We start from the raw sequence: 11352 nt of genomic DNA, 5'->3' as shown, positions 1-11352 counted from the left end.
TTGCATTTACTTGCTCGCGAGTGCGGCAAGCCAACTTGAAATTGTGTAAACTCAGCGTAAAAATATTAATTCTAATTTCTAAAGCCTTTTACGCGCTCAAGCGCCATTTTGTAAAATGGCTGCCACTTTTAGCTGCAACTTTAATTGTTCAGCAAACTGCGCCCAGATTTCACCTGACAGCTGCCGTTTACTTTTAGCCAAGTATCTATAAAACGCGCTAAGCCAGCTCAGCCCAAGCCTTTCACATTTTTCGTCCTCTTTTAGTGCTTCTTTTTTTTTTTTGAGTACAACATGCACCATTTGCTGCTCATCAATTAACTGCTTGAGCTAGCATTAAAAAAAACGCATAGCAAATTGAAGCGTTGAGTAGCTTTTAGTGTCGAGCGACAAAAAAAAAAAAGCGTTACATTGCCTATATTCAGGCGTTTTAACCCATTAGCTGTCAAGCAACAGCAAAGCAGTCACAGTTAAATAGCTGTTAGTTCAAAAATATCGAATAACACTGGCTTACAAATAATTATTTTATTCGTTAACATTAAAATTCATTAAAATGTTGTAATGAAGTTTTCAGCACAGGACTGTTAAAATAATAACAAAAAAACACTTGGAGCTCTAAATTAAAGCAGAGCTCTAATTTAAATTGTATTACAATACTAGTAGTCCAATTAAATTATTCTCAGTTATACTCCAAAAAAGCATATTTAATATAGTATCCAAAACAATATGCTTTAAACTTTAAACAACGTCTCACATGTTACGTGGGTAGAAAACTTAAGAGGCAACACCCCCAGGACTTATCAACTGGGCTTATAACCTAGTCATTCTCATATCCTATTATAGTATTATTTTATTATTAGTATTATTATAGTATTATAGTTTAGTATAATTTAGAAAAATATAATTAGTTAAAGTTGCCACATAGGTAATAGCAAACTAATTTAAGAGCAAAATACACATCTGAATAAATTTTAAACGCAATTATTCGTAAAGGTAATTTCTTTGCTATTCAAGAAGGTAATCTACCTCCCATGCTCAGTTTCTAGCCACCCCACAAACGTACAATGCACATTGAGCGCTCTCTCAGAAAGAAAGCAGCGACGCTCTCGCTCAGTCGCAGCAGCCATGATACAATAATACTTCTTTTCGTTTTGAGTGTTTCGGGTACTTAGCTTCAGTCGCTCGCTGGCGACCAGCACAAACTAAGTAACCCAAGAGCGCAGACCGCTACCTTGTATTATTGTATCATGGCAGCAACTCTGAGAGATCGAGCGCTTACGAACGAAAGCAGAGATGCGCTCACCATAGAGCGAAGAGCAGTTTGCCTATGTGGGAGACTATGTGAGGTAAGGCGGCAAGCGAGGCCACTGCCAGGTCAGTAGTGTCTGGACTGTTGACGAGTAAACAGGCAGTGATCGAGCTGCCAGAATATATTAAATATAAATAAATAATACATTTACCAGAGATGTAAAAGATTCCAATCATTTTTTATTTTAATTCATATTTAATTAAAATATGCATACAACAGTCATTTTTCCCAAGCTGAATTAAAATTACGCGCAGCATCATGCTTAGAGAATTATTTTGAAATTGAATTAAATATTATTTACTTATAACCAATTTATATATATAATGTATAGCCTGCAGATTTGATGCGTTCATTTAGATTTAAATTTCCATATAGCAGCTCTTGTTATTTTATTCTTTTATATTATAAAAGCAAATTTGTTAAGCTACTTATATTTTTTAATTTACAACTCAGCACTCTTGGCAACTAATGGGTTAAAGCCCAGTTGCTAATGGACCATGCCAAAGCTGTCACAAAGGCACGCACAAAATAAGAAATTAATTAATTAAGCTACTTGCTTTTAAACATATATTAAAGGTTTGAGTTTAAAGTGCAAGCTCAGTTTAGCTGGAACAAGGCCAAATTTTAAAATGCACACGCGCCTAAATTTTTTATACACCTTACTTCATTCGTTATGCAGATTTATATATAAAATGTTCACTGCATGTTGTTGCTGAAAAAAATGAATATTAATGCAAACTTTTAAGCAAATACGCGTTGAGCGTTTTAATCTCTGCGCACATTTTGCATATTAATCACTTAATTAGGTTAACATTATTAAAATAAACAAGTGTCAGAGATTGTGTGTACACCTGTGTGTATCTGTGTGTGTGTGTGTGTGCGCATTTATCAGGCCAGGCAGGCAGGCAGGCTGGCAGGCTGGGCGCAAAAAGGATAACAGCATGGCTCATTTGACTTCATTTAATGTGTCGCAGCTGCTTAAAATGTTGGCATTAAACACAAATGTGTGTGTGCATGTGTGTGTGTGTGTGTATGTGTATTGCATTAATTATGTGACCTGCTTAAAGTGAAACTATGTAAACAAAGGCGTTTGTGCGCTTACAAAGGCATGTGCAACTTGAAAAGTTGCTACATGCCACAAATACCAAAACGATTAGATAAAATATATGTATAAATATAAAGGCAAATATTCAAAGACTCTCCGACTCATATGCTTGTGTGTGTGTCTGCTTATCAGAGACCACATAAATATTATTTATTGTTTTTTATGGCAAACGCATGCCAAGGTGTTGGCCAGGCTTAGGCCATGCGCCCAACCCCAACAAAGCTCAAGTGTTTTCAAAATGTCTTCATTATGCTTTAATAAAATGTGCGTGTGCCTTGCGCTGTATGTCCCTGTGTGTGTGTGTTTGTTGAAAGTATTGCGCAAGTGACGGTGTCACCTTAAACTGCGCACAAAAGTATGCTGCAGCTTTCATAATAAACACAATTTATGTTTACTGCGTCGTCTTGCCTGCCAACTTGTTTATTTTTATCTTGACAATAGCATTTTTCTGCAAACAGCACAAACTTTTCGATTAAGCAATTTGTTTCCTCTTAAAGTTTGCTCAAGTTATTTTTGAAATTTACAGCCACATAGCTTACATACTGACATGCAATATTAATATAAAGTGTCGCTGTTGACAACAAACTTTTTTAAATGAGCTGCCATTGCAGTTCATATGTGTGGGCGGAGTACATCCATCAAATATTAGGCATCAATCATTTGCGGTTTGATTGAGCAAACTAAATGATTATTGAGCTTGCAAACATTTTCAGCATTTGTGGGTAGAGCTAGGCATGAATTTGCATTGTAATTTAAATCAAATTTGCTTTAGATTCAGCATAAACAGCATATACGGAAATAATAAAATTGAAATTAAAAAATTAAGTAAAAATATTATAAATATTTTATAAAAATGCTAATTGCTAGAAATTGCTGCAATTGACAAACAAAGTGCAAATTTTATATAAATAAATGCTGAACAAATTTATAAAGTTAATCAAAAAAGTATAAAAAGTAGAGTAGCTTTAAAAATGATTAGCACATAACATAATTTAATACATAATTCTCATAATTTGAATTACCACATGTAAAATGATAGTTTGTCAAATGAATTTCCTAGAATTTTACAGCTAAAGGAATTTTCATAGCCAACAGTATTGAAATTCAAAGTAAACCTCAACTTTCGCTTTGAGCCTGCTGCCCTAAACTTAACGTAGTTGACTGCAAGCATTTTAACACTATGCTGCATAACTTGTGGACTATACCCGATAAGCAATGCAATTGAACGCCCATGAGCTGCATACATATGAAATTTTAGGTAAATAGAAAATGTAATTTAAGGCAATAGCTGGAGCAAGCAAGCAATTTCTGTATGATTTTGCCATAGCAACGTGGCATCTTTGGCTGGCTGGCTGCATAGCATACGCTCTTATCTCGGGCATGCCCAGCTCGGCCGCAAACAAACTTCCGTGCATTGATACCGAGCCACACGTACAGCTATCGCCCAGCCCTCGGGCCAATATCTAAGTGAAAACACAGATCAACAGCACGACAATCAGCCAGGCCAGGCCACAACCACAGTCAAAGGCAGTTCCAGTCTCCAGTTCCCAGTCCCCAGTCCCAGTTGCACTGCCTGACAAGGTAAAGACATGGCCAGACCTTTGGGGCATGTCTATCTGTTTGGCTCGTGCAACGCCCACAATAAGCAGGCAACAAATTGTCTGCTTTGCCGCCCACTTCGATTCGTAGCTGCGCTTGCACACGTGTGTGCCCCCAATTCTGGGCGTGGCTTGTTGTCTATTTTTGCCAGTTGCATTTCTTGGATTGCATTTAAGCAGCAGCACAAGCAACGTAGGCAGCAACAGCAACAGCAGCAACATTTATGCATTTTTAATGTGACAGCTGAAATGATGAGCACTGCAGGCACCTGTCCTGCCACGAGTCTTGCGGCCTGTGCTGTATATTTGCCCCATTGCCTGCCATTCCCATACAAATACATGCCATATTCATATGAGAATTTTAGCTCATGCAATTTGCAGTGTTGTGTGCTGGCAAAAATGCTGTGACAGCGCTCAACACAACACAACTGAGTTCAAGTAGCAAAAGCAAAGACCTCAAGGCTAGGGCCGCTGTAAATCATTGGGCTAATGTTCGTGGGATTTGTAGATTTTGACAATGCAAACGCAAAGGTAATTTGTGATATACAATTTCAAAAGGTTGCAAACATTTGCTGAGCTAATGTCTGTTTAAGAGAGTAATTTACATAGTGTAGAGTAGATAATCGATCAAATAGATATTAACTTGTCGCTAACATTAAATCAAGTCAATGCTTAGATGAATTTTGATAGCAGCATGGCGCTGTTTAAGCCAAATATATTGTGCTTGTTTAAGTATAAAATATACTTGGTTAAATAATAAAATAAATAATCCAAAAATACAGCTTCATTTGTTGTTGATTGCCTAAACGTTTTTGAATTCATTTTTTACTCAAAATATCGTTTTAAAGTGTTTGCTTTAGCTTTAATAAATAAACCGCAATGCAATTGCCAAGCAATTTAAATTTCTTTACGGTCTTTTAAAATTTTATAAATAAACTTGCAAGCTATAAATTCTCAATGCTATTTCATGCTTTGACTTTTGCTCGTGCTTTAACTTTGTCTTTACTTTCCTTTAGCTTCTCTATTATTACTATTACTGCCTTTGCAACTGTGACCCATATCGAGTGCACTTTTTACATTTCGCCCCAACACACTTCAATCTGCTGCATTCATTAATGAGCCTCTTCAGTTGCTGTGCCCCTAAAAACGAGCACAATTGACTGCCAATTGGTGTGTGTGTGTGTGTCGATGCGCTTAATCATTGCAATTTTGCATGATTTGCAAAGCTGGCTTTTGCCACTTTGAATGCCAAATGCCATAACAACAACCACAACGACACAAAATTCGAATGCGCCTGTAAGTATGCAAAGCTTTTTATGCTGGACAGCCAGTCGCCAGTTGCAGTTGCCAAGTTGGCAGTCAATGCTTAACTGTGGCCAATTGCTGCTTGGTGTTTATTAGCCTGATTAGCTGACTGCAAGGGGCGAATGCCACACAAATGGCAGCAACGCAAAGCATGTGGCACAGTTAGCAGAACAGTTGGTTAAGAGTCGTCTTGTAATTTGATTTGAACGTTGGCTGTGGCAATCATTAAAGCAACAAGTTCAAGTTGAATTTTTTTTTATATTATATACTTGCTTTAATTATTTAGCAAGTTTTCATTGGAAACACAAAAATGTGTAACTATTTTAGTTGTTGGCCATGCGTCGCACTTGGCTTGTTTTCGTTTCATTTCCGGTTAACCACATCCTGCGTAATAAGCGGCACTTCCGGCACCCAAAATAGACTTAAACTGTTTTGTTGCAACCAGAGGCCATTGTTTTGTTTTTATTGTGTGGCAAATGTTGTGCGTTTCAAGCCGCAACATACACAAACAGTAAGAACTACAATTTGTCCTTGCTGCTGCCACTGCTGCTGCTGCTGCTGCTGCTGCTGCTGGTACTGCCAGGATACCAACACTTCCGTTCATCGCAGGCAGTCTCAAAAGTTTTTCGGTGCTTTGCATGTGAATTGCACGTTTATGGCCAATGTTTTCCTAGCCGTATTTTTTTCTACTTACGTACTATGTGCTGGCCAAATTGAAAATCCACTACTGAAGTTGCATTTTTATTTGCATGCTGCTTCATCCTTTCTCTCTCTCTCACACACACTTTGTGGCATTGTTGTTGTAATTGCTTGTGCTCTACACTGCCACTTGCAGGCGCTTGAAGTTTTTTCTGTGGATATTTCTAAAACTGATTTAGTAGCTTGTTTTGCTGCTGCTGCTGCTGCTTGGAGCTTTGGCTTTGTTGCCTGTAAATTTGTGTTTGGTTATCACATCAATTTATACAGCAGCAGCAAAGGATGCACACTGAAAGGCGTCTAAACGTTTTAGTTGCGTAGCATTTCATACATGAAATGGCAAATGTTAGCTGCAGATTGCACTAGGCAACGTATTCAAAACTTTTTTTAAACTTTGAAAATCGAACATTTTCATCAAATGAATTTTAAATAAATTTTAATCAAGCAGAAATTAAAGCACAAAATTAAGTATAAGAGTTAAAAGATTATTGGTTAGCTAATTAGTTAGCATAGCGTAACATATTTATAATAATAAACTAATGTGCTAATAATTCTACCAACTTTGCAGTCAATGTGCATATAAAAATGAATAATAATAATAGTAATTGATTAGCTTTAATGCTATAATAATAAAACTATGCTGCATACAAATTTTTATAAGTTTATATATTTAGGAATTTCATAATGACATAATTGGCTTTTGTCTAGCTTAGCTATAAAATCTTTTATTTAATACACAACGCTAATTACAGCTAATTAAGTTTGTTGCATTTGTAAATCAAATTAGTTCAAATTTATAGCATACAAACAGTTACACATGTTGACATAATTAACCTTTTCTGCAGCAACAATTGGCCAAAAAAGCGCAACAGCAACAACAACAACAAACCGAGCAGCAACAACAACTAATTTGTTAGCATATTGTGCAGAGCGAAAAGTTTTTGCACATTGCCAGCATGTAAATTGCAAAGCAGTCAAAACACTTAAATAATGTGAAATTGCAATGTAATTGCATTTCGCAAGTTTGCGGCAAACTGGCGACAACGCATGGCAACAGCAACAGCAAAAGCAAAAGCAAGAGCAAGAGGTGGCAACTGCGAGTGGCATGAGCATCAAAATGAGGCATGCAAATGCAAAGCGTGGCGTGGCGGCTGCTGCTTGTGCACCAAAGTGCGCCCATATCTCCGAGAACTAAGTGCACATGTATATGTGTATGTGTGTGTGTGTGTAATGCCATAATAGACCCACAATCAACCCAGGCTACATATGTTGCACAATCATTTTATTTGCACAAATTAAACAGCTTTGCCCGGGCTGCCGCACACGCTGCTGCTGCTGCTTGCAGCACAGTGGCAACAATGGGTTAAATATGTTGTCTGTTAAGAAATTAATTGCCAAGAATTCTAGTTACATAAATTATGCGGCAAATGTAAGCTAACACTGTTAAAAATATTTTTAGAACTCAAAATTTATTTATTGTTAAGTTGTCAGTTAGTTGCAGCTAAAGCACAAATGTAAAATAAAATAAACAAATAATTTTAATAATACACTTAATTTCAGGCATCAATTTTATTTTTTATACTTAAGTCATATACCACTCAATTTGTTTATTTTAGTAAAACTTTAAATTATGTTTAATTTAATATTCAGTGCCACGCTTAGTGCTCAATTTAAGCTTTAAAAATAACAAGTGAGCTTAAAGTGATTGTGCAATTAGTCGCATTAAAAAGTATACAATTTATATTTATATAAAATGCAAAATTTGCATTATTATAAAAATTAATGCAAGCTACAGTTCAAACGCTGAAATAAATCAACAATTTTATTTAATTCACTTTTAATTCACTTGCTCTGCAGCTTAAATATGAAATGAAATAAAAACAGTAGTGAACTTAATAGTGAAGAGCAATTGTTAAAGCAATATCTGAGCCTTGTAACTGTCATTGGCCAATAGGACTTACTACGCTGCTGCTGCTGCTGCTGCTTGGGTTTTAGCCGGACTCTAGCTGAGGCTGTTGCATTGTGTCATTGTGTATGGGCTGCTGTGGCAGCATTGTGGTTGCGTATAGCTGCGTGTTGCCTGTCAGTGGCGACCACCACCAGCAGCACCACCCACGCTTTCTACGAAAAGTGGCCTGCAGCGCCATTAGCATTCATATGCGTAAGCTTTTGGTAAAAGCCTGGATGGGCGCTGGGTGGCCACGTGATTGGGCTGAAGCTTCGGTTGTTGTTCTTGCTATTGTTGTGTGGCACCCAAAAAACCCAAAAGCCAAAGCCATTGCTGCAGCTGACGACGAGGACAACATTGGGTTTAACTGGCATTAATGTCATGCCGCTGCTGCTGCTGCTGCTGTTGCTGCTTCTTCTGTTGCTGTTGCTGCCTGCACGCAATTTGCGGTTACCTCCTACACTTGGAAACTCGCTGGAATGCAAATGGCAACGGCTTAGGCTTCACTGCCAACTTTGTGTGCTCATACACATACTTGCCTCATTTGAACTTAAGCGCAATTCTGCTTGCCACATTCGCTTGCTGCTGCCTGTTGCATGACAATTGCTATGTTTGCTCAACTATTTGACAACAATTGACTTTGTTTTTGTATACATATCTACGACTGTCTTGTCAATTGCAGCAACTGTTTTTAAATATTCCGTATTTCAGTTGAATACACGGCGTTTTATTGTCTAAAGGTCCCTAGAAGGCACCTCATATAAATTTCAAGTGATATTCGCTATGGAAGGCATGGAGGGTGAGTAGCAGTAGCAGTAGCAGTTTAAATAAATAAATAGACGCTCATAAATTAAAAGTGCTTAGCTAGAGGCACAAAGCAATTCCATGGTAATTAAAATTAATGCGAGCGTCTAAGCAGTTATTTTGTTTATCTTTGCTACATATAAAAGCCATTTTTTAATTTTAAAAGGAGTAGCAGTAGGATATTTATTATAATGTTCCAGAATTTATACATATATTTTAATCGTAGCTGTAACTTAAGAATGCCTGAAATTCAAACAAATTTAGCTTTTTTTTTTAAACCAGTCGATTCTTGAATGTTTTACTATATTAAACAAAAATAACAAACAAAGTTAAATTATTACATTTTGCTACTTTCATATTTTGCAAATTTTGGTAAGGGGTAACATCAGAAATAAATAAATTTAATATATCAAAATTTTAATGCAGTTTTATTTAGATTCATCTCACAAGTTCAAAAAGCCTAAAATTCTTAAAACTGACGCCATTTCATTGAGTTACTGCTTTTGAAATTTGCACATTTCCAACAAATTGACTTGATTTCTTATTATTATTCATAACATGGCAAATTTAAACTAATTTTAATTGTGTATACCACGTCAACATAAAATGCTATAAATCAATCAAATCCGATTTGTTTTTGCTGCATTAGCTTAACAAAAGTTTACAGCATAGGACAGCAATTTATAATTAATTTTTATAAATTGATAACTTTATTGTTTCAAGCCAATTGAAATGTACGTATAAATTATATCAATCAAAAGCTATGCAAACTATAACATCTTGTTTAAAATATAACTACAAGCTCGAACATGTAACTTTCGCACTGCTGCCAAAGTCATAAACAATTTAACAGCATTGGCATATAACCCATATATGTACCTATATCTTTGCACAATGGAGTCGAAACTTATTAAAGCCCCAAGTCAAAAGCCAAACTGTGTCAGCCAAATAAAGCAAAAAAAAAAAGAGGAGCTATATTGAAAACGCTTGCCCGCCAGTGCCGACTGTCGTTAATTTCGCGACGCGCATAGATAGTCAGCTATATTGATTTTGAGTAGCTGACAACGCCAGGGCACAGCGATGATTATTGATAGCAGGTGTAGCTGACTGCAATGGGTAGTGGGGGGGTGGGGGGCAAATGCGTGCCATGCGTGTGGCAAAAGCCAAAAGCCAGAGGGCCGTCAGTCAAATCAGGTTAGCAAGCCTGTCAGTCACGAATCGACAGCGACAGCGCCAGCGTTAGAGCCTGCAATTTGCCACTAGAGAGAGACACACACAGAGTTGGCAATTTTAGTGCTAGCTGTGACTGGAACTGCGATGCGTGCACGTCAATTGAATGCACAGGAGCGCGAGCAGCTGCGTCGTCAGCGCTCCGAGACGCGTCTGATCATGACGCGTTGTCGTCAAATGGGTTTGGGCGCCAAAGCGACACGAAGTCGAACAACACAAATTTGATATTTACAATTGCTTGCAGGTTTTGAATATATGGTGAATCCACCAGAGTTGCCCAAGATAGCCTTTGGCACCAGCCTGCATCGCGAGGTAATGCCAACGAGTGGACCCTGCATGGACAGCTTTATGCGTTCGCATCAGGTGGAAGGACGCGAGTTTCCAGGTCCGCTGGACTACGACTGCGCCAAGTCTATAGGCTTCAAGTATCCCTCCAATGCAGGCTTCTCCGCGCTGGCCAACAAAACGCCACGTCTGCCCGTAATACGCGAGCAAATGATTCCACCGCTTGGCACCTACGAGCCCACGCCCTGGATACTGCGCGCTGGCTACACCTTTGACAAGCAATGGGTCAGAGCACCCAAATGGGTTACACCCGGGTAAGCCCAAGTCAACCACAATGCTGCCACCATTATTTATACATTCTGCTTGCAGTCCCTCCACCTACTCGATTCACAACAAATATCCAAATTATCAAATAGAAACCGCCTTTGGCTCGCGTCGCATTATCTGGCCCGCTGTGGTTGTCTTCTGTGGTCCCTACAACTCCGCCCAGTGCTTGACTTGCCACCAGCGCCCCATTGGCGATTACTTTCATAGCTTTGCCAACGACAAGGACATGTGCCGCAAGTGCATGCACGTCGAGCAGGATATTATTAAGAACTGCAGCCTGGGCGTAGTCGAGCGTTGCATCAAGCGGCGCGAGATGAAGCAATATGTGCCCGCACGCTATTGTGACTTCTTCCATGATCATGGTGGCACTTCGGCCAAGACGGAGCTTACCACACGCAAGCAGCTGCGCGACAAAATACGCGTCGAAAATTATTTGTATCGCTTGACGCAAAAGTTGGAGTGATGTGCACAGATCACTAATATTTTAAATTTGTATAAAGTAAATACAAAACTTAAGTAATGCTACGTTTTTATATAAGCAAAAAATACATTAAAACAAAGCTCAAAAGCTAAACAAATTGTATAACAAATCTATCTATATATAAAATATCTTTTAATTAGAGTTTGCTCTTACATTAAAACTTTTAAAAATTGGACTAGATGCTGTTAAGTTTTAGTTTTTAGACGCTCAGCAATTTTCTTTTAGAGCTTCATGGCTTTATTTATAAATTTAAGACTTGACGCTAAG

General features: G+C 37.9%; 1 protein-coding gene across 1 annotated transcript; it reads left to right on the top strand.

The window, feature by feature from the left end:
• Positions 1 to 8621: 8621 nt before the first annotated feature.
• On the top strand, positions 8622 to 11143 carry LOC108595737. Its single transcript, XM_017981024.1, has 3 exons — positions 8622 to 8757; positions 10237 to 10591; positions 10647 to 11143. The coding sequence occupies exons 1-3, from the start codon at positions 8742 to 8744 to the stop codon at positions 11065 to 11067; spliced, it is 792 nt and encodes a 263-aa protein (XP_017836513.1). The 5' UTR covers positions 8622 to 8741; the 3' UTR covers positions 11068 to 11143.
• The last annotated feature ends 209 nt before the right edge of the window (positions 11144 to 11352 follow it).

This window comes from Drosophila busckii, chromosome 2R (assembly GCF_011750605.1).
Source record: "Drosophila busckii strain San Diego stock center, stock number 13000-0081.31 chromosome 2R, ASM1175060v1, whole genome shotgun sequence".
NCBI lineage: Eukaryota > Metazoa > Arthropoda > Insecta > Diptera > Drosophilidae > Drosophila > Drosophila busckii.
This window is presented reverse-complemented; position numbering and strand designations above follow the sequence as displayed.

Excerpts from the sequence above, each read along its gene's own strand:
- LOC108595737 (XM_017981024.1), top strand. Across the intron at positions 10,592-10,646 it reads CCCAAATGGGTTACACCCGG|TCCCTCCACCTACTCGATTC; the intron begins GTAAGCCCAAGT and ends TTCTGCTTGCAG.